The sequence below is a fragment of the Cyprinus carpio genome, chromosome B2 (genome assembly GCF_018340385.1).
Source record: "Cyprinus carpio isolate SPL01 chromosome B2, ASM1834038v1, whole genome shotgun sequence".
In the NCBI taxonomy this organism is placed as follows: domain Eukaryota; kingdom Metazoa; phylum Chordata; class Actinopteri; order Cypriniformes; family Cyprinidae; genus Cyprinus; species Cyprinus carpio.
Genome location: NC_056598.1, coordinates 2,726,345 through 2,750,616, shown reverse-complemented (window position 1 = coordinate 2,750,616; position 24,272 = coordinate 2,726,345). Strand labels below are relative to the sequence as shown.

Genomic DNA, 24,272 nt, shown 5'->3' with positions numbered 1-24,272 from the left:
GTAATTAGATTTTAACATACTCACACTCAGAATACAGTTATTTGTTTTAATTATTAAATAGTATTCAGACATGTAAAACATTCATAACACTTTATTTTGAGGTCCAGTTCTTACTGTTAATTAACAACTTTTGCCTCAATAAACTCCTAATGTGCTGCTTATTAATAGTCAGTAAGGTATATACCTTATGCCAATATACCAGTAATATGCATATTGCTAATAAACAACTATAACTAGTTCTTAAAATAAAGTGCATCATGTTCATAAATGATTTAAATTATTATTTTTATTTTCCACTACGTTCGGAAAGAATCGCAGTTTTGTTTTACAAAGTAAATTACACAGAAAACTGAGAGGCCACACAGCATTTGACCACTAGATTTACAGAAATCATGGAATAGCGTTTCATTCTCATTGTATTTTAATATTAATATGGTACTAATGAATTCTATTCAGTATTATGGAATAATCTAGTTAGTTCAGAAGTATACTAAAAGTAATCTGTTTTGAACTGGAACAAGTGAAACTAAAATTTTTTGTTAAATGTTGAAGTGGAAGGTTTTTATTTTTTTATATTCAGTACCGTCTCAGGCATGTTAGAGTTTCTCCTGCGAACAGTTTTAGGACAGTGTTCCAGTAGGAAATATCAGTTTACATTCCCAAACATTCCTTGTGCCATTAATTGTAGTAATCCAATGGGATTTTTGTGTGCATGAGGAATCCAACAACAGACAGTATGATCCACACAGAGATCTGATTTCAGTCCGTCTGGGAATAAATGAAGAGACAGAAATGGCTGAGACAGACTAAATCCATGAGAACTGTGACAGTGTCTCTAAGACATTTGGAGAATCTACCTGCAAAGCTACAGAAGTATGAAAACTTATAGGCAATATAAAAAATGTGAAGAACCTAAAGTGCAAGACTATGTGCATAGGCTATATGATGTCTCTTTAAGCCCGTCTGGCATGGCCATAAAGATTAAGTCTTTTATCAAAAGTTTTCATGTTACTGTAGCAGGACTGATGGATGAACAGTTGATATGTCCAGTCATGAAGTCATGATTGAAGTCATGCTAAACATGAGAGATTTCATAACTACTAGTTATTGAACACGTTATGACGTTCTGATTGAAGCCAATCACACACTGCAGTTTTCATTTTAGGTTCACCAAAAATTAGAATGACTACATAAGTGAAGAGCATTTGTAAAGGAAGTGCTTTTAGGCATCAGGGGTGGAATCCATAGCGTAATCAAAAATGTTGTGATTTCGATACAGCTGTTGTCTCGGGTGCATGTAAATAAGTGGATATTGTTCAGTTCTGCAATTTTGTCATGAATGCATTCATCACTGTGAAAGAGCTGAAAACAAATAGACTTAGCTCCGGTCTCAGCATGTGGCGACTTTAACCATTCAGATGGTGAGAGGATCCAGCCCAGGCCCCTGCCAGTGGAATTTATTAGTAATGCGATCTCATTCATGTAAGTCAGCTTTGTGCGCTCATCTGTCATTTCACTGTACAGGCCTCTGGGTTACTGCAAGCTTTTTCCTTTTAACCTTGGCTCAGTGCTTTTTTACTCCCTTTATTTGCTTTTCAATCTTTTTGTGTAGCTATTTTTTTGTTGTTGTTGTTCTCAGCCATATGAAAACGTGGTGATGAAACCCATGAAAATGTAGATGCTGTTGTAAATAATAGTGAAAATCACTTTTTAAACTGTTGTTCCATTATTACCCCTTAGCTAATTTTGACCCAAATACATTGAAAGCAAATAGGGATGCATTCTATCAAGCTTTAGCTCTCAGATCTCTTGCTTTCACATCAAAAGAGAAACGGATGTCAGAAATCACAACACTCAATGCGGCATCTGTAGGAAAGGAAGTCTCATCTTTCAGTTAAAAGCGCCAATTTTAGTATAAGGTAATGAAGAAGCTTTTCTCTTTTTTTTAAGGCACGAGTTAATTTTCTTGAGAAAAGTGTTCATTGTTAAAGAGAAAACATTTTCTGCTTACATTAGACAATACACCTGTTTGTTCTCTGCCTCTCATTTGAAAATTATATGATGCGGTACAAATGCAGCTTTGCAGAGTTTGTTGGCCCGAGGTGCATTAGAAAACTTTGAAACCATCTTCTCAATTCACTCTTTTATATGTGCACAATGTCTTGTTTTAATTAAATTATCTCGCATTGGTTTAATGAAAAAGACCAAAAATTCCATCATTCACAACAATCAGAAAAATTTAATAACAATAAATTAATTTATGCAACTGCCATTGTCTCGCATTTTGTTTAAAAAGACACCAACTGGCACCATTGGAATCCATATCTTTCTGCTTTTCTTTCTTCATTCAGTGTTGGACGTGTACGTGTTGAGCACTGACGGCCAAATTCAGGACTTCAGGTTTCCACAGACCAGCAAAAGAGGAGCCACGATTCAACTCTCGGCAAACATGGTCAAACTAAACAGTAAAAACGGTAAATAAAAGCAAGGTTGTAGTCATTTCAAATGCTTTAATGCAAGGCCTTGAGATGCTTAGTTAATGAAGTCAATGATTTTCCTGATCTGTAGGACATAATCGCTCTGCACAAGTACTTAGTGCATTGCAAGCTTTACATACGTTACATGCTTGCTCACATTTTTGTAGCTGTAGCAAATGTCAGTACTCAAGGGCACCATTGAATATTCTACCACATGATGTTATTCTGGTTGCTAGCAAAAACATGCTTGTAAGTTCTAAAGTGCTTAACAATGTCCTCTTCGATCCACTTTGGCAGTTGTTAACCTGAAAGGGAAAGTTCAAAATAAGAAAAAGATATAGATATTTTAAGACCCTAAGGCTCTTTAAAAATAATATCAGTTTATTTTTCTATCGAATTCCAGCAAGTACTAATGGTCTTCTCCTATCATTTATCCTTACTCAGGTGTTGCCAAGTTGGTTTTTGTCCTTTATAAGCACTTGGGGCAATTCCTCAGTACGGAGAACGCCACAGTTAGGCTGATGGGAGAGGGCGGAGTCAGAAACCACACCCTGACTGTCAACTCCCACATCCTCTCCGCCTCCATCAACAAAGAATCCAGCCGCGTGTTTGTGTCCGAACCACTCATCTTCACTCTGGCGCATTTGGATGTAAGAATATAAAAACTTAATTAAAAACATGTTTCTCTTTCTTTGCAATTTTACTTTTTGGTGTTTTTTTCTTTTTCTTTCTGAATACAGTGTTGTGAGAAATGTTTGTCCCCATCCTGATTTCTTCTGTTTTTGTGAATGTATCATACTAAATTGTTTCAGAAATAAAAACAAAATCTAAATGAAACTTAACAGAAAGGCAACCGGAGTGAGCACAAAAGACAGTTTAAAAAAAGTTATTGTTATTTATTAATGCAAGAAAAAAATGATAACAACTGGGCCTGTTTGAAAATGTATATGCTCCATTAATTATGGGGTTAAGCTGGACTAGACCAGGCCTGAACTTTTTCAATGGCATGAAGTTTTCTAAAAGTAGTGTTAATTTTGTCAGCTCTTAGGGTGTATTCACAACCTGTCTTGTTTGGTTTGATTGAATCAAACTTTAGTTTGTGCTCCCCTTTGGTGCGGATCTTTTGGGCAGGTGTGAATACAGCAATCGCACTCTGCTGCAGACCAAACAACTGCACCGAGACCCAACTGAAGAGGTTGTCTCGGTCCGCTTCCAAACGAACTCTGGTATGGTTCAATAAGACCCGAACACGACCCGACCCAAATCCAAAAACAACTCCAGAAACAACACCCAGAAAAAACAGCTCTTTCATATAGCACTTCAGTTTGCATTTCAATAGCCTAAATCACAATTACGCACATCAAAAAAAAATAGCCCCATAAAAAGTCACAAAAAAAAATACCCACAGCAAATATTAAAGAGATATTTGAATAATTTACTAACGCAGAGGTTACAATGAATGTGTCGGAGGGGAAATAGTAAGGAGATATTTGAATTATTTATTAATAAACTAGTGTTTTCTGAGTCAGTGTCGCAAAGATGAAGTTGACAATCCTGATTCGCCGTCTCACTGGACGCGCCTTTAGAAAGAAATGCATCTTTACGGGTTTTTGTTTTGGATTTGAAATATCTTGTTTTGTAGTCATTTAAAGCTTTCTATAGATATATTCATCATGTCTGTAAGGAAAATATTTGAGTTTTATTAACATTTTTGTGAAGCACCGAGATGGCAGAAAGCGCATCCTATTTGTTTTCTTTATTTCACAAAAGCACAACTTCAGCTCCCACTCTCCGCACAAACGATTGGATATGCGCCCAGTAGCGCACATTTATCTAGGTTAAATGTTTAACTAACATTGTGACATGTTTTAAGTATTTTATATTGTAAATATAAATTTTATATTTTATATTTTATATAGAAAATATAAATATAAATTTTATATTTTATATAGATTTTATTTTTGGAAAGTCATAATTACAACATCCTATGACATTGTCTCATAAAAGTTTATTCACATTGTGTTAGCTGATCAAATCAGTAAAAGAATAAAAATTGCACTACTAAAGATATTTGATTAGCCTGTTTTTGCACTTCCCATTTTTTCTGGCTTGAAAATTTCTCTCCAATGAATGGATGACCTTGGCACACGTGTGGTTTTGTTTACAATTTCTGGTTCACTTGCAAAAAGGGAAGCGTGAAATCGAACTACACCAAAAAAAAAAAAAAAAAAAAAGATCAACATTGTATTTTGTCTGGACCAAAGCAAGTGAACTAGCAGACTTTCCTGTGGTGAACCCTTAGTCTTAGTCCTGTGTCATATGTACTTTTTAGTTTTTATTATATAGAATTAACTTGTCATAAAGTAAAAGATTGTGCTGAAAGTGTGTCCTTGTAAAAGATAAGCTCTGGTAGAGGGATTTAAACTGTTGACATTTGGCAACCCTAAGCATGAGAACCTGTGGAGGTATACTTTTTTCTCCTCCTTTATTTTTTTTACTTATTTATTTAGAAAATATAGACACATTTCTAATATTTTTATTTAGTCTTATTTTTCTCATCAACAGTATTTAAAGTTGATATAGTCAGAGTTGATGCTTACATTTTTGTCATAGTTTTCATTAATGAAATTAACACTACTTAAGGGTCTTACCCAGTAACACACTATGCCAAATATAAAAGAAATTCCAGAAATGATGAAGAAGAAAGTAATTAAAATACATCAGTCATTTAAGTGTAAGTGGGTAATTACCTTTTCACATGGGTGTTAGGTGTAAGACAACTTTTTATGCTTCAATAAAAAAAGTGTTTAATCAGATTGCCTTTGATTCATATTGTAATTTATTGGAATATCTACAACTGTTTAATATCATACTATTCTTATGTTGGCGGTAAATACATTTTCACAGAACTGTATTTATATGAAACAGGTGCTGAAAAACAGTGAAGGGCCAGAGTAAGGCCAATCTGTTTGCTTCAAAATCTAAAGAGAAGAAAAATTAAAAAATTCTTAAAGTTTCAATAGAATTATTGGTACCTGTAATGTATCTTGTTGTAACATAAAATATGGGGCGTGTTATTTTAAATAGCCAAGTAATCAGTGCCTTCTGATTTTAGGATTGAGTTAAAATTAGAGCCTTGAAAAACATGCTTAAACAAAATCAAAGAACATTCTTGTCAGTCAGCCTGGTTTATTAATAGAGAGTGTTGATCAAGGAAAACAATGTTTGGGTTTAAAAGGTTTAAATCTCTAACCCTTGCAGATGTCAGCTGTCACATTCAAATAAAATGACATGTTTCTCCGTTTATCAGACTGAGAACTACTTCAATCCAAACTGCTCATTTTGGAACTATTCTGAGACGAGCATGACAGGATACTGGTCAACACAAGGCTGCAAACTCCTCGCGACAAACAAGACTCACACCACTTGCTCCTGCAGTCACCTGACTAACTTTGCAATCCTGATGGCTCATCGAGATGCACATGCGGTGAGTATTTACTGATCCCAGTCCAGCCCTGTGGTGGGACATCCGGTATAGAGGAAATCAACATAATGATTCAGTTAGTATGATTAAGTCAGCAGCTACTCTTCAAAGCCAATTTTCTGCTTTCTGCTTTTCATATAGCCATGATACTGTTGAGTACTGAGTCTCTTGAGTTTCCAGAATGTCATTTTCTTCTGCTGATACATTCATTGGACATAATTTGTGTTCATCACAGCAACAGCCACATATCTCTACAAGAGAACAAATGAATATATTGCAGCTCTTTCTTAATATAATTCTTAATCTACTTTGATGAATGAATCTCTTGTGTCTCTTGTAGATTTCTGGGAACAACGCAATTATGTCAGTATGATGACATATCAGTAGTAGTTGTCTGATAGCACCAAACATACGATATGCTAGCATAGCTGTCATTTAAGCTGTAATCAATGTGGAAATCATGGGTTTTGATGTGTAACTGTTTACTTGGTCTTGGTCCACAAACTTACCTAATTGCTGCAACTGTGGAAAGATATATAACCATTATGACAGCAGAATCTTATTTTCTGCCTACATATTACATAGATATTGTGTTTTGTCCTGTTGAATCAGGAATAATAAAAAAGATTCCCTTTCTACTAAAATGGTTTCCTTAAACAATATAATTATGATGCACACAATTTGCTGTGCTCCTGAAAAAAATCTATATTGGAAGAACTTACAAGATTGAAAAAGTTGTGTTGTTAGTAAGGTAGAGAAATGGAAATCAAGCCAAGTAAATATCACATTATTTTCAACCAAGCAATAATTGAACTAGTGCCTGCAGTGCTCGAGGAGCCAATTAAAAGCCTTGAAAGCTGGTCTGATGTAAACCTAAACAACAGGAAAGTACAACAAATAAGGGAGGATGTAATCACTGGCCTCAAGCATATCCACAGTACTGCTCTCCTATGAAAAAAAGGGCAACAGCCCAAACTGGAGGCACCAGAGTTTCAGCTGCCCTGTCTTTCTGGCCAATTACCTTGTTCAAAGTCGCCCTTTCACAGGTCAGCTAGGTGGGGTATTTGATTAGCTCACATTTGAGAAGTGGCTTGGATTACCAAGATATGTCAGCAGGATAGGACTGTATGGTAAGAGGGTTCTTTCACTTCCAATTATGAGCCTTATGAAGGAATACAAATGTGCTAAAATTAGGTTAGACATGATACTCAAACAGTCCCAAGATATCATTGTGAGAGAGGCCCCTCTATCCCTAGTAATGGACGGAAATGCAATCCACCATCAGCGGATGCAAAGTCACCCCCTTGACACTGGGATATTGCAGGCCAGGTACAACTTGGAAGAAAGGGTTTTGGGGAAGCAAGCCCACCTTGTAAAATGGCAGCACCAGCCGACAACTTGTGGTGGAAGAGATACACCAATCAAGAACAAGTCTACAACCACTAAAGCCATTTCTCAAACCAAGCAAGACAGCTGGGGGAGTTGGAAGAGTATTGATAAGAAAATAACTACCTGTAAAGACCTGTGGGATATGTTGAAAGAATGAGTTTTCTCATCTGTGCCACAAATGAGGTCCTTCCTTGTCCTATAAACCTAAATTGGATTTGACCACAAAGAACAACAGCCAGTGCTACGCTTCAGAATGCCCAGTCAACCCACCCATTTCTGATATCTTTGCTTAAGAAAGGAAAAGCAGAGTCTTTGCTTCTTAAGGCTGGCCCACTGGTTGCCACCAGGGACTGGAAAAAGACATTGACCTAGACCAGAAACTTAGAAACCTTTCTCATGGAAATCGCCAACACCAACCTGAGACCAAATCTTGCTCTGTGGTCCAGATTACAGCAATATGTCTTTGTTGTCTAAGTTCTTTGGGTGGACTCTGTAGATGAGGCACATGAGCGAAAGAGGCTGTAATATGCCAACCTTGCAGGAGAAACAGAGATTTGATACTGGAAAATCCAGATGTGCCCAGTCGAAGAGAGATGCATTGGATCCAATATTATTTTCAGCTCCTGAGAGTTAAAGACATTTGTGGAGGACACAGAGCAAAACAATAATTGACTCTGGCTGAAAAGGAAGGACAGCTCCTGGACCAACAATTGAGACCATAAGATACCAGGGCTGCGTTTCTCAAAAGCATTGTGAGATAAATTGATCGTACAGACTGTTGGTGGCAATGGATCGACAATATACTTTAGGCTTACAATGCTTTCGGGAAACTGCCCTGATCAGCCCACTGCTTGTTAAACTAGATGGCTCTTTGCAGTGTTGGCAATCTTAGCATCCTGACATTCGTGTACTCTGAGCAATCATTGACTATGGCTAAAATGTAAGGACACCACCTGGACCAGCATTTGAGCACCATAAGAGACCAAAAAGTGGCAAGAAATACGCCCAAACCTAAACGGTCCACTGCTTGTTAAACTAGGTGTTGCTACTCACAGTGTTAATCTTTGCATCATGGCAGTCATGCACTCAGAGAAACAGCAAAACATCAAGATGCACTGATCAACTAGATATCAAGAATGACTGGCTGTAGGACATACATCAGGGTCTAAAGAGCCTGTGGTGGGCGAACCTCATGAGAGGGTGTATTAGTTTTGGGGGCGAAATGCTTAATTTTCATATCATCCTACCATCAGCCTGTGAGATCGCTGATACACGATATTATCATGCTAATTTATTATTTCCTCAGTTATTCAAAAAGCAGCTACAGAAAACGAGCAAAGAACATATGCATTACCAAAGAACATCATCACTAGCTCAGTCTAGCGTGAGCTTATGCACTTTAAAAACACTCCCGTGAACTAGTGAATCTACACTGTATGATGAATAAATCTCTTATACTTGCATAGCACGTACATCTGCACTTTGTTGTTTACGATGAGAGAATTCGAGAGTCAGAGTTTAGTCAGCGCGCGCTGAACAACAAAACTCCGCTGTTTCAGCAGTGACTCATCTGAACGGCTCTTTCATAAACTCAAACATAAATATAATGGAGTGTGATTGGTTATAATGCGCAACACTGTAAAAACACAGAAAAAGAAATATAATGGAACAAATAAACCCTAAAATTAATTAGACAGTATTACAAGCCTAATAATAATAATAATAATAATAATAATAATAATAATAATAATCATCATATTGCTATCAGCCACAGGCAATATCTCTGACTATCGTTAATGCACGATACTATCATCTATCGGCACAAGCCATAGGGTGTATTATGATAAACTGGTAAAACACCCAAGGATGCTGTGGTACACAACTGATGATGTGTCTCAATACAATCCTTTAAGCTTCTGCCCAGCATCAGGACATCATTAAATGAATGGAATGCTGATCCACATTGATGGTGCTTTCATGCATACAGCCTTTCAGTAAATGTATTAATTTGTTGTTGTTGTTACTGTTATTTAGAGGATGTGTGAACAGAACCTGTCAGTGTTAAAACGTCTTTAGCTTCTGTATTGGTGCCATGTGTAAACAAAGACGTAAGATAGATTATTAAAACTCTGGGATGTTAAGACATTATGATTTAAGACGTCTGCTGTCAAAAACTTGCTCTATACTAGACGTGAGCTTCCATTGTAGTCAATAGCTGTCTCTACTGGATGTGATCACTGTGGTGCATTGACTTACAGATTCAACAGCATTTTGTTGCTAATATGTAGATAATAGAAAAGCCTATAAAAGATAGCTGCTGTATGTGTGACTAGCACACTTAAGATGCGTTTTTGCCCTACGCATTCAAAAATGATTAAATTCTGACAAGTGACTTGTTCGATTTAAGTAACTGATAATGCTAATGTTCATTTTTCGGGTGTGGGGAGCATTCACGAGCTCCTGCTGACAGTCATCACTCGAATGGGCATCGCCGTTTCACTTGTCTGCCTTGCCATTAGCATCTTCACCTTCTGCTTCTTCCGTGGCCTCCAGAGCGATCGCAACACCATCCACAAGAACCTCTGCATCAACCTCTTCATCGCAGAGCTTCTGTTTCTTGTGGGCATCAATATGACCGAACCTCCGGTGGGTACATTTTTTGCACGCTGGGGGGGTATTGGTGTGAAGAGGGCTTATTTGAACCCTAGTGAGCTGCCTATATTTTCAGGCATCAAACCATAGGCAGCTTTGTTTGATTCTTTGTTTATTTCTTCCTGCTCAGATTGTGTGCTCTGTGATTGCTGGAGTTCTGCATTTCTTCTTTCTTGCCACATTTGCCTGGATGTGTTTGGAGGCCGTTCAGTTGTTCCTCATGCTTGTGGAGGTCTTTGAGAGCGAATTCTCCAGACGAAAATACTATTATGCATCTGGCTACCTGTTCCCCTGTGTGGTGGTTGGCATTTCAGCAGCCATCGACTATAAGAGCTATGGGACGAGGAAAGCGTGAGTAATGTTGTTTATTTATATCAGATGTTCAGACCTCCCTCTGTCCATTAATGTTGTTAATATTAAACAATGTTGACAATCGAAAACCAGTCACTGCTCTTGACTGTAACTTTAACTTTAATAAGTATTAAAGTATTAATTCTAATGAATTTTTCTGGGTAACACTTTAGTTTAGGGGCCAATTCTCACTTAATTACTTTCTTGTTAGCATGCATATTACTAGCATATTGGCTGTTTATTAGTACTTATAAATCACATGTTAATGCATTATTCAGCATGACCATATAGAGCATCACAGTCCCGCCCACAGCCCGAGAGAGCTTAGGTGCCAGAAGTAAATTTCTGTAAAAATCTGTATCTAAAGAGTTTTAGAGCATGTCTGAGGATAACCAGCTACGGCTGAACTCATAAGCATACAACATATCATTTCGAGTGAAAAAACGAAGAGAAAATCCATGTCTTAACCCTACCCAATACCTAAACTTAACAACTACATTACTAACTATTAATGAACAGTAAATTTGGAGTTTGAGGCAAATGCCATCATTAACAGTTCGTTAATATTGAGAATTGGACTTTAAAATAAAGTGTAACCTTTTTCAGAACATTTGCTTGGTTAGCTACTGTTACATTCCTGATAAGCTTAACCGCTTACTTTATTTGTATCTTTGCTTAATTAAAAACTTGAGTTTTGTACTTAAATTACTTATTTTTGCTATGTTAGCAAAATTGTATTGAATTCATAATCGTATTTTGGTATATATACTGTCACTGTAAAATAAAATTACTTACATTGTGATAATACATTATTTTGGTTATACCGTTAACGCTTTCTCCAGCGGTAGATCTCACCAAATCTCTGAATAAAGTTCTAGAAAACAACGTCAAACATCAACAACAATCTTAAAAATCATACACCATCTTCTTTCCATTAGACAAAATATTATATGGCAGTGTTTCCCAACACTGCTTCTGGAGGCACACCAACAGTGCATATTTTCGACCTCTTCCTAATCAAACACACCTGATTCAACTCATCAGCTCGTTAGTAAGACCTGAAATTGATGGGTTAGAAAAGGGAGACATGCAAAATGTGGAGTGCCTCTGGAAACAGGATTGGGAAACACTGATTTAGGGAATTCATTCCCTCCAATGAAAGTGGTTGTCACTCTCAAAACTGCAGTGTGTTCATAGCTTTAAGTAATTGCTTCTATGGTGGTTCTTTCTTTCTTTTTTCCTCTTTCCAGCTGTTGGTTGAGGGTTGATAATCATTTCATTTGGAGTTTCATTGGCCCCGTTACGTTCATCATTATGGTAAGTTTTTCACATTTCCCATTAATACCTTTATTTAGGTGTATGGAATTTTAATTTAATTGCTATTTTTTATTGTGTTATGGTTCTTTGCGATGTGTTGAATTGTCTATAGTTTCTTCAGTACAGTTCCAACTGAATGTATGTTTTGTTCGCATGTCTTGGTAATGTATGTTGCATTCAATTAGCTCAGTAATATTTCTTCTTATTGGTCAATAATTCATGCTGTTTAATTTTGGTTGGTACGTAATGATTACTGATTGATTACCGTAATGATTACTGTGTTCCCATTGGTCAGACTTCATTCATAGAGTGAAACATCTTCCGTTTAATAATTATTGAGGCTACTGTGCTCTTGGAAACCGTCAATGCAGCAGATGTTTTTGTGACCTTCACCAGATCTGTACCTAGACACAACCCAGTCTCTGAGCTCTGCAGGCATTATCTTTGACCTTATGGCTTGGTTTTTGCTCTAATATCCAGATTTGCAGCTGTTTGACCTTTATATAGACTGTGGGGTTTTTTAAAGTCATGTCCAATCAATTGAATTTGCCACACATTGACTGGAATTAAAAGGTAAAAACACATGAACTGCAGAAATGGGATTCACCTGAGCTAAACGTCAAGTAAACCTCATTATGCTTTTTGCTTTGTCATTATTAGGTAAAATACAAAAATAATTATTTACAAATAATCACAAATGAAATCATTTTAAATGAGCCTTTTAAGGCTGCAACATAAAATGTGGAAAAATGAAGGGAGTGCTCTCCACTTTCACAAGTAGGGACTACAGATTGTAACTATACTGATATGAATTATGGCATAATTGCGCTTGGTGAGAATGTCTTTTTCACAATGAAAGGTAGAAAAAAAATCCACACCATTTTCTAAAATGAAATGCCCTGAAATGCAGAGATACTGAGGTGCGCAATCACACTTCAGTTTCATTTATACATGCACTTACTTTAAATGTGCATACAGCGGCTTTTCAGAACAAGAAACGGTTACACCTAATACATCCATGTTCCTCCCGTCTCAGAGAGATCTCGTTCTGTAACCATGAATTTAAAACAAATGGGTGCGTCGCATATCTAGGTCACATTTTACCCCATAAGCAAAGCTAAAACCCTTTGTGTAGGACCATTTCTTTATCCATTTATTTAAATATGACTCTCATTCTCAAAATGCTTGGCACTTTATCGCAAAATATCTTGCGTGACGTTTTCATGACAATTAAGCAGATCCTCCCCTGTGCTTTTCAACAGGAAATACTAAGATATACTTCAACGGGCTCAGTCAGCTTGTCTCAGAACTCAGACTGGTTTATATTAAACTTGTGCTTGTGGGTCTATTTTGGGGGATGGAAGGGTGAGATGGAGGAGGAGGGGAGGCTGAGAGATGCTTCGGCTGGTCTTGTGCCGTGCCTGGCCGTCTCATCAGATCTGTGTCATCACTCCCAGCTGTGTTATAAATTCATTCCTGGCCTCTCCACCTATGCCGGAGCGAAGCGGCTCCTGGTGGCTCAGCAGCAACACTCAACAGCGCCATAATTAATGATCTAACAGACCCGACCTCTCTCTCTCTCTCTCGCTCCATGAATCCTCCCATGTCTTTTCCTTCTGTCAGTTGACCTGTTTCTCCTTTCTAATCTCCTGCTTCCAGTTTTTAATACCACTTTTTTTTGTGCTGCAGTCATGAATTATACCTCAAATCAAAAAGAGAGGTGTGCTATTTCTTTTCAGACATAAAATTTTTGCCCTATGGTAAAAATAAAAAAAAAAAAACGGGTGAAAAAGCCAATATTAAAGGAGGGACCTGCACCAAATGGAGTCCAGAGATGTGGAAGTACAGCATGGTGCTAGCAATACTAAGAGAACAATAAATCTTATTCACAGGGAATGCATGTACTGATAAAAAAATGCACGTTTACAATATTTTCATCTGAATATGTCAAAATTGCATTGTTGAGGGGAAAAAAGACACACTGATAAATCACATGGGTTGTGTAGTTATATTGTATACAAAACAAGAATGAAGAATATGAGTATAAAATAAACAAATTAGAGTGGCATTCATTACAAACATCATTTATTACAAACACCAAGGCTAAACAAATTTAAAGAATAACCGGTGCGTGGGAAATGCGCTAAATTAACTTCACATGCCTTACCTTGCCTAAGAAAAACAAACCATTAAAGTTGAATGTGAGGAGATTAAAAACTGAAATCCACAAGAAAACATTTCTGTACAAATGCTCGGACCATTAATGTCTAATTCACCGACAAGTTATTTACTGAACTAGAAAAACATAATGATTTCTGGCTTTTAACAAGTAAAAATATATCTGGGCTTGTATTCACAAAATATTTTATCTTACCACTAAGAGTTCTCCTAAATAGCAGTAAAAGTTTTTAGCTTAGCGTTTTCTCTTAAAACCTATTTCCAAAGTTGCTGAGACAAACTTTTACTAAGGAATAGAGAGAAGTCTTAAGCTCAGAGTAAGGGGGCGGGGTTGGTCTCGTTGCTATGGATGATGTCAGCGTGCTTACTAACTATGCACACAGTGATTGGCTGATAGTCTCTGGCAGAGATTTATTCATAGAAATATTGTAGAGCATGATGTTGCCATATATAAAGGTTTAAAACTTAAAATGTTGCCACATTCAAATAAAAGATTTTTAAAATGCAGGGTAAGTGTCACTAATTAAGCAAGCATATGTTCAGCTTATTGTCCGCCTCTTACACGTGTGCTTCTCGTAAACAATTAGAGAGTATGCATATAAACAGCCTTTTAATTAACTGAGTAGAATAATCATGGCTGATAGTAATACATGCAAACGTAAATAAAAAACTGGATGCAAGAACAGCTGTTACTTCTTGCCCAACTGGTTAATGAAAACAAGGATATAATCAAAGGACAATTTAGAGTCGGGATAACTTCCAAAACCAAAGGCGATACCTTTTTAAAAGCTCATTATCATCAAATGTTTTTAAAATGTTTACATTCAGAGGCAGCTCGCCGGCAAAAGCCATTTAGGATAGTTTGTGGTTTGGTCTTATTGACTTAGGAGTCCTCTTCACTACTCCTAACCTTTCACAGATTGTGAAATACACTTAGAGCCAAAATTTAGGACTGACACACCCATTATTTTTAAGATTGTCTCCTAAATCAGCGAGCTGTGAGCTACTTTTAGCCTTCAGATGTTTTGTGAATACAGGCCCTGGTCTACTGTGGTTTTAATTTTAACCATATTGGATGTGAAAATAAGGATTAAAAGTGAACGAAAAGAGGAAGATAAATGTTTATCTGAACAAGTCCCATGCAGAAAAGGCTGAGACGTGACTGAAACAAGAGATATACCATTTAGTCCAGGGGAATAACCCTAAATCTAAATGTTTCCATATTTGCGATGTGACATTTTGTTGGTGAGCTTTAATTTTTTTTTGCAAACATGGTTTTTAATTGCATTGTAAAAGTTGCTTTGGAATACAAGTTGCAGCATGTATTCTACAGTAAGTAAATAGCTTTGGATAAGTCAAACAGAAGTAGCGAACAAGCCTGAAGTACTGCCAAATGTAAATGCAAAGTATATATAGATTTAAACAAATCATTTGCAATTGTTGATTTTCTTTTTTCTTGCTTGCTTGCTTTTTAGTCTTCACCTCCCCCAGTCCTGCTCTTTCTGTAATTCTTTCTGTTTTTGAGCGGGTGCTCCTTATTTGAAAGGCTCTGAAAAATTGAGTTGAATTCTTTGGTGTTTACATGTGGTTTGTGTTGATGATCGACAGAGCAAAGAATTCAGTGCTTTTCTTTTTTTTAAAGGCATATTCCTTTTCTCTCTCTAGCTGCATTCTGTATATACAGTGTATATATATATATATACAGTACACACCAAAAGTTTGGAAACATTACTATTTTTAATGTTTTTGAAAGAAGTTTCTTCTGCTCATCAAGCCTGCATTTATTTGATCAAAAATACAGAAAAAAAACAGTAATATTGTGAAATATTATTACAACTTAAAATAATAGTTTTCTATTTGAATATACTTTTAAAAAATAATTTATTCCTGTGATGCAAAGCTGAATTTTCAGCATCATTACTCCAGCCTTCAGTGTCACATGTAACATCCAGTCTATCACATGATCATTTAGAAATCATTCTAATATTCTGATTTATTATGAGTGTTGGAAACAGTTCTGCTGTCTAATATATTTGATGAATAAAAGGTTAAAAAGAACTGCATTTATTCAAAATAAAAAGAATAATATATATTCTAATAATATATTTTCTTTACTATCACTTTTTATCAATTTAACACATCCTTGCTGAATAAAAGTATTGATTTTATTTAAAAAAAGAAAGAAAAAAAATTACTGACCCCAAATTACTGACCAATAGTGTATATTGTTATTACAAAATATTTATATTTTAAAAACATATCTTCTTTTTTTTTTTACTTTTTATTCATCAAAGTATCCTAAAAAAGTATCACATGTTCTGAAAAAATATTAAGCAGCAGAACTGTTTCCAACTTTGATAATGAATCATCATATTAGAATGATTTCTAAAGGATCATGTGATAATGATCCTAAAAATTCAGCTTTGCATCACAGAAATAAATGATAATTTAAAGTATAATAAATTTAAAAAACAATTATTTTAAGTTGTAATAATATATCACAATATTACATTTTTTCTGTATTTTTGATCAAATAAATGCAGGCTTGATGAGCAGAAGAAACTTCTTTCAAAAACATTAAAAGTAGTAATGTTTCCAAACTTTTGGTCTGTACTGTATATGTGTGCGTGTGTGTGCCTCCAAAAAATAAACCAGATGTGTGTTTTTCATTCTCTTGTATGCAAAGCTAAAAGTGCTCACTTATTTGTAATGTAGGTTTTCTCATTTCTGACTGAAGTCAAACACAATACACTAAGCTAACAGCATGTGCTTTGCTAACCTATACACATAGTCAGTGCCTGGATGCTACATTTTCAACATGTGACCCAAATTTTGGAATTAAACGTAGTTTCAAAAATATATAGTTTAAAAATAGTTCTCCACTTGCTTTTATACCATTTTAGACTTTTAGTGTTTTTGAGAGTTTGATAGAAAGTGAACTGTGCAGCGAGAGCTTCTATAATTAGGATATTGTTATAATATATAGGGGGGGAATTTGGAAAGTCTGGGGAAGAAATAACTTTTGTCACCACCAGCTAAATTAAGACAAGCTTCTTTTAATAGAGGTGCTCTATTCTTGTTCCACATATTTAATATAGATGATGCTCATTTTTTGTTTCCTGAAGTATGTTTCTTTAAGAGGTCTTCTCTGGTCAGCCTGAATTACATTCCCATGTTCAGGGCGGTGAAGAAAAACACAAGCTCTTGCCAGCAAGCAGACATTTTCAGGGCCAAAGTTATGACTTATACTCGTCTGAGAAGGCGCCTACGCACAGTTCGAGCCGGTTATCTTTAAGATCAGAATTAGGAACAAATGGTAGCACTTTATTTTCTGGGTGATAGTTTATGTGTCGGGAAATATCAATGTTCTTACAAGCTTCTGTGCTTGAATCACTATTGAAGATCTACTTCAATTGTCATGCTAAGAAGACCTTTTCAAATGGTCCGTGCATAAAAGCATAGTTTATAAGATGTCTCGGAAACTCCCAGCAGAGTTCATGCATTCTTGCATTTTGATGTTTTTTTTAGCTGCTGTCTGCTTTTTGAATTATTGAAGGCTATGCTTTGTAGTTCAGATCAGCCAACATAAAAGGTGCTTTATTTTTATATTTCAATTCCATTGATAGTCGTCTAATAGCCTGGTGATCGCAGATCCCAAGAAAGATCATTGCACGGTGCTCGTGAATGTAAATATGAAACAATGTTTGACAAATATGCCATCTGAATGATGAATTGCAATCGTGATTTCCAAGAGCTTCTCGGTGTGGTCTTCTCAACATGTTTTATCTTTTCCGACAGCTCAATCTCATCTTTCTGGTGGTGACTATGTACAAGATGGTAAAACACTCAATGTCTATGAAACCTGATTCCAGTCGACTGGAGAGCATACGGTAAGCTCAATCTTCAATGCTGTCGTACACGCTTAGCAGCTGTGCAGTTTTACACGTTCATGTTTAGAACTCAGCTATTTTGCTGTCGCTACTCTATTGCTTTATTCAAAGTGTCAGGATGCTAATAACAACAGCGTGGCCGCTGCATTGTCGCTGTATGAACCGGTTCACGAGGTAGAGCTTGCATCTGGAGCTGGACGTGTAAATACTCAAATACAGCTAATTGGGGGATAATTACAGAAAACATTAACTTTTCAAGCACCGTGTCATTAACTAATTCATTTGCTTCCTGCAATGCGAGAGCACAGTCTGACCCTCTTATAAACACTGTCCTTGGGAACTAAATGCATATTTCCAGATGGGCCGTACAATGGTATGATAAGCAAGATGTTTTATTGGACCCAAAGTCGTAATTACTTTTAAACTTGCATCTGGGGGCCGTGAAATCTGCTCTCGTCGTGTCCATTTGTAGAAATCGTCAGTTCAGGACATTTGATCCACAGAAATAGTTTCTGGACTCTCTAATGGGAAGAGTCCAGTGATATACGGCTGGGTGGTCTAATCGTAGGAATGGCTTGAATTTATAAAAGTATTCAGTGTCTTTTTTTTTTCTTTTTTCATCAGTCCTGTTCTCAAACAAATGATTCTTTTGAGCTGGCTCTCTTTAATGATTCATTAGTGTTTGTGTATTGGGAATAAAACAGAGCACATGAATGCAACAGCCAATCAAAGACAATTAATTGTCTCACTGACGGAGAGGGATTAAGCTCAATACCACTCAAATCAGCAGCGTTTTCTCAGCATGACCTCGCCGACTCATTATAATCAACAATGATGTCAATGAGATTGAATAAATGCATAAAACAGCTATAAACTAATTCAGAAACACACAAAGCTATTGCAATCTAACTTCTCTTAATTGACATTAAAGGGATAGTTGGCCTAAAAATGAAAACAGTCATCATTTATTCACCCTCAAGTCGTTCCAAACCTGTATGAGTTTATTTCTTTTTGCTGAACACAAAAGAAGATATTTTAAAGAATGTGGATAACCTTTTGCCTTACATGGTATTATATTCTATGTTATGAAAGTCATAAATGATAACAGAGAAGTACAAATGTTTTTATTTATCATTAGAACCATAACAGCAGGCTTTGCTTAGAGTTGGCGCTTATAGACAGATATTGTATGATGTTGCTCACAAAAGCAACCCAGGCTCATTGAAAATGCATGCTTGTGGTGACAGATATTACATGAAACTGCAGTGATTCATACGTTTAGGTACGTTTTTGAGTTTGTGGAAATGTAGGTAGAGGCACGTATTTCCAATGAGCCCGGGTAGATTAAAAAAAAGGCTATGAAATGTATTTCTGACTAGAGTCCTGTGGGTTTCAGGTCCTGGGTGTTTGGTGCTTTTGCACTGCTGTGTCTGGTTTGTCTGACCTGGTCCTTCGGCCTGTTTTTCCTGAACGACTCTGCAGTAATCATGGCGTACCTCTTCAGTATCTTCAACACCTTACAAGGGATGTTCATCTTCATCTTCCACTGTCTTCTGCAGAAGAAGGTAAACCCATGACGTACTGAAGGAATCGGTTTGTCAGACGCCACTTTCTTTATTACTGATAGCCGCTGAATGTGTTTAGTAATAATGCATTTTCTGGCTGCAAAGTTTTTTTTTTTTTTTTTTTCGTATTCAAATCCCAACAAGTCGGGAGACAATTTCAAGGTTGTCTTTATCAAAGGCTTGTTTTAGAAGGTTATAACCCTTAAATATACTGTATATTTTAATACATAATTATAAAAGATAAAAAAATCAATACAACAGTCCAATTTTATTTCAGGCCCACCTGTGAGTGATTTAATGCACATATAATTGCATTTCCTAAAGGATGTTTTCATAAAGTCGCTCACCTTCTCCTTTGATCCAATTTAAAGTGATTCACAGCGAGACACAAAATTGGCCAGCTTTTGCTGATGATTATTTATTTCAAATGAATTATAAATATGAATGTTATTTAAATTATACTTTTAATCAGAAGTCAGAAAGAACTTTATTGCCAAGTACATTAACACAAACACAGAATGCATTACATGTGAGGAGTTAGGAGCTAGCTTCTCATTTAAATTAATATATATATATATATATAAAAAGGCCATTTAACACCATACAGAGTACGAAATGACAAATAAAAAGATGCAAAAAAACTTGCCTTTACAAATGTTACAATAAACTGTAGAAACAAGTCTCTCATTACAGCAAAAACATTAAAACAAATGAAATAGAAAGGTGATATTCAACTAATATAAATACAGTAACACTTTATTTAAGGACCCAGTTCTCACTATTAACTATTAACATTTGCTGTTTATTAGTACTTATAAAGCACATATTAATGCTTTATTCTGCATGAGCATATTTTAGATCCCTTAATCCACCCCATACCTAAACTTAACAGCTACCTTACTAACTATTAATAAGCAGCAAATTAGGAGTTTATTGAGACAAAAGTCATAGTTAATTAGTAGTGAGAATTGGTCTTTAAAATAAAGTTTGACCAGAAAGACAGCAGCAAAGATGCTAGTAAATAAAGTCAGATTAAATCCATAAAGTGTATTTGTATTCCGTAACATCTTTAATTATTGCAGGTACGCAGGAAGTTCTGTGTATGTACTTCCTTCTGGGTTTTTATTAATTTCAAGGAATATTAAATCTTTAAGCAGCACATGTGGTGCATTTTACCACGAGTCTAATCCAAAGGAATCATTTAACCAACTTATCTTTAGTGTAAATACAGTATGTCCAAAAATGCATAAGATAAATTGTAAATTATTTTATGCAAACACCTTGCTAATAATCTGCAAAAATGTATCAGGTTTATGCTCAGATGTGGTGGCATTTTCAGTGTTCACAAATATGTGACTTAAATATTATATCGCATATTATAGTCTAGCAATGCCATTGGTTGAAGACTATTAATAGGTAATCGATTCAGTGCCTGATTAGAAAACATACACATTATTAGTTTTATGATATGTCATATTTACTGTATGTCTCCTTTGCTGTGAATGGTGTATTAACGGAGCTGCTGTTGGATTGTGTCTTCAGGTGCGTAAAGAGTACAGCAAGTGTTTGCGTCAGTCTCAGTGCTGTTCTGCTCTTCCCTCTGAAGGACCTCACGCCGTTAACAAACCCTCGGCCTCCAGGTCCACCGCTCGATATTCATCTGCTACACAGGTACATCTCAGTCAAACTCTGCACTCTCATATGAAATGTGAATGGTGTTTCTTTTTTATTGATATGGTCTCTCTCTTGCCTGCGGTAGTGATTGTAAAGGGTTGCTCTTCGCTGTCTGGTGGTGATTGGTTCTCTTAATAAACGGACAGGTTAAAGAATCAATCTCTCGGCTGTTTAGAAAGCTCTGAGGATCCTCCCGTTCATTTTGAGCCAGAAATGAACAATTCTGCGAGTCGTTAACTGAAGATCTGTCCCGAACAGATCGTTAAATCACTGACTTGTTGACAGTCGTATTAGTCCAGTTCACATCTGAGCCGGTTCAACAGATTCAGTGAAAAGAATGATCTCACGCATGAATCAGAAATCGATTAGGTGTCTTAAAAATGGATGTCTGTTTACTTGATTGTTATTGTGATTATCGTGAGGGATTTGTGAAGCTGCAGCAGATGTAATCTTCAGAATGTGTTGTTTAGACATTTTCTTTCGCAGTTTTTTTTTCCCCACATTTAGTGTTATTATTCCTGCTATACGCTGCAGAGCTGTTTGCATGAGTATTAGCCGCATTAATCAGCGAGCGTGTCTCCGTGTCGCTGCAGAGCCGCATCAGGAGGATGTGGAACGACACAGTGAGGAAACAATCAGAGTCGTCCTTCATCTCCGGAGATATCAACAGCACTTCCACTCTAAACCAAGGTAACAGATGAAACCCTGGGCTCTCACACGCGCTACTGTGGGTTTATAGACGCTGTAGGGTTTTTCTACTTGTTCCAGAGATGTTTATGTGAAAGGTATAATTATTTAATCTCCTTCTGTCTTCATTTAAATGAGCGTAAATAGTAACAAATTCTGTTTGCCTTGGGATGCATTCATTATTTATTTTTAGTTTTGTTTATTTATTTAATAGTTGGTTGGTGAATGTAGCCTGCGGTCACGAAGTGCATTGAACAAACATGGGATCTGTTTCAGTTTGACGAATTCAAACAAATTGAACCCACTCAGTATAAACTTACTGTCTCAAGATTGAATCTTGTGGGTTTTGTGGTTGGTGTAGTTCACAGGGAATTAATTCAGTACGGAGCTGAGGATGGAAAAATTATTATGGACGCGTTTACACAGCGCAAGAGATTATTAAGAAACTATTGACACAGACTTATACACTGAGAGATATCACCACTGAAAGTAAGGGAGAAAACAAGCTGAATCTAATATAATATGAATGCAAATAAAAGTATTTTATATAGATCCACAGCGAGATTGCATTGTCTTATACAAATTAATGTAAATGCCTCTATTTGTAATTTTTTTAATTAAAATATGAATTTAATTTCTGTTATTTTGCAGTCTTTTTTGCAAGCACCAAACATTCAGAGTGAGCAATGCTTGCAACTGCCACTGATTATTTAAAAAGTGAACACTTGTATGCATTAATATGTATTTTGCTCTTTCTTTCTAGCAACACAACAAGTAATGAAGATATATTTGGTGTATCTTTTTTAACTTAGTGATACAGTTTGTTCATGTCACAGCATCTCATCCTGCTGTGTGGCCCATGATGCATTGCATCAATCCATCTTACTAGCCATTTTATCAAACTAAAATATATATAGCACTCAATTTTTGTTTTTAGGTTTTCTCCATCACACACTTCATACAGGTTTAAACTCTTATGGAGCAAAAACTCCACAAATAACAAAAGGATATTTTACCATTTCTTCTCTTTCATTTTCAGTTGTTTTGGTCTTTTCTGTTGAATCTGTGTGCAAATAGTCTCTGTCTTTTCATTAGGACTCTACATGTAATCCTTTATTTTCTTTCTTTCTTTTTATTTGGCAGTTTAAAATGTACAAAAAAAAAAAAAAAACAAGAGAAAAAAATTTAAGAAACAGTTAAAAAAAAAACAAAAAATAAAAAAACAACCCATAATTAAATACTCAAACCAAACACCAAAAAATTATAAAAATTTCACAATATAATAAAGAAAACAAAATTAACAGAGAAATTTATAAATAAATCCCAAAAAGTAAATAAGCAATTATGTGTAAATGTATCAGGGTACATGCATGCATGCAATATGTGAAATGCATGTATGTACCGTATGCATGCATCTGTGAAAAGTGCATATATATGAACAAATATAAATGCCAAGAAAATATTGATTTTACACCTTAACAAACACTATAATACTGGTCATTGTATTAGGTTAGAGAGCAACCAGGATGCTTTTTAAAAATTATTAATTTTTTAGGCTAATGAGAGTTTGGTGTTCAGTTCGAGCTGTTAGAGACGTGACCGAGCTTTGAGTCAAACTAACGTAAAATGCTCAGGTGTGATGCAGGACCCAGTGTTCTTTGGTACACTAGAAATTGGGAATTGAAAGTAATAGTTTTCATGTTTTTTTTGTATATTCTGAAAAGATTTAGCTGGGACCTGGCATTGGGACAGATGCATGCTGTAAATTGAGTCATATTTATAAATATTAGTGTCTGAAAGTCAAACATCTTATCGGTTCTTGTGAGATCATAAGATATATTTTTGTGTCCAAGTAAAACATTAGCTTGGTGGGCCATTCTGTTCACATATCTGAAATATGTGATCGGTCAACATTTTGTTCTTCTGTCCACTCAGAGCAGTTTTTCACACGCATAGCGATGTCATCTGAGTGGCTGTTTCAGTTCACTTTAGCAGTCGCAGACGGGACTCTGTCTTCTTCTGTTCTGTTTTTCTTAACTCATTCTCCTCTCTTTATTTGTTCAACAGGAATGAGCGGCAACTATCTGCTAACTAACCCTCTCCTCAGGCCTCACGACACTAACAGCCGCTATAACAACCTTCTCGCCGAAACCATCGTCTGCAGCACCCCTTCTCCTCCAGCTTTCCGCTCTCCAGGTGCTTTATGGGGCGGGTCTCGTTCTGTCGTTTGGGAATGTGGGCTTTTTCACAGCATGATGAACACAGGACTGCAGTTTACAGAGAATCTGTAATGAAATCACTGCAGCCTTTCTTTAGGTTAACACAAATATCCAAGTTGTCACTTAATAATATAACTAAGTTGACCAAACTTGGTTATTCATTCATTTAAGCATTTATTATTATTAATATTATTGAGCATTACATCAGTGTTTTATTTCCTGCTGTGTATTGTTCATAGGGAAGCCTGTAATTAGCATTATATCAGTGTTATCTATTATTTTCATTACATTTTTTACATTTTATTTTATTTTACTTTATTATCAGTGTTATCTATTCTTCTAATTTTTATTTCATTTTTAATATAAATTTATTTATTTGATTATTTATT

General features: G+C 35.9%; 1 protein-coding gene across 10 annotated transcripts in view; it reads left to right on the top strand.

Moving 5' to 3' along the window:
- Window positions 1-24,272, top strand: part of LOC109054706 (adhesion G protein-coupled receptor L2-like) — a 99,008-nt gene that overhangs the window by 68,665 nt on the left and 6,071 nt on the right. For 6 of the 10 annotated variants that reach the window (XM_042717737.1, XM_042717732.1, XM_042717730.1 and 3 more), the window contains 11 exons: window positions 2,352-2,474; window positions 2,922-3,127; window positions 5,788-5,962; window positions 9,785-9,996; window positions 10,133-10,353; window positions 11,604-11,670; window positions 17,647-17,738; window positions 19,135-19,303; window positions 20,846-20,974; window positions 21,571-21,667; window positions 23,732-23,860. In XM_042717737.1, coding sequence (XP_042573671.1) covers window positions 2,352-2,474; window positions 2,922-3,127; window positions 5,788-5,962; window positions 9,785-9,996; window positions 10,133-10,353; window positions 11,604-11,670; window positions 17,647-17,738; window positions 19,135-19,303; window positions 20,846-20,974; window positions 21,571-21,667; window positions 23,732-23,860 — 1,620 coding nt within the window. The remainder of the gene's footprint in view (window positions 1-2,351; window positions 2,475-2,921; window positions 3,128-5,787; window positions 5,963-9,784; window positions 9,997-10,132; window positions 10,354-11,603; window positions 11,671-17,646; window positions 17,739-19,134; window positions 19,304-20,845; window positions 20,975-21,570; window positions 21,668-23,731; window positions 23,861-24,272) is intronic. The other 4 variants (XM_042717734.1, XM_042717739.1, XM_042717735.1 and 1 more) reach the window with 2 other exon arrangements.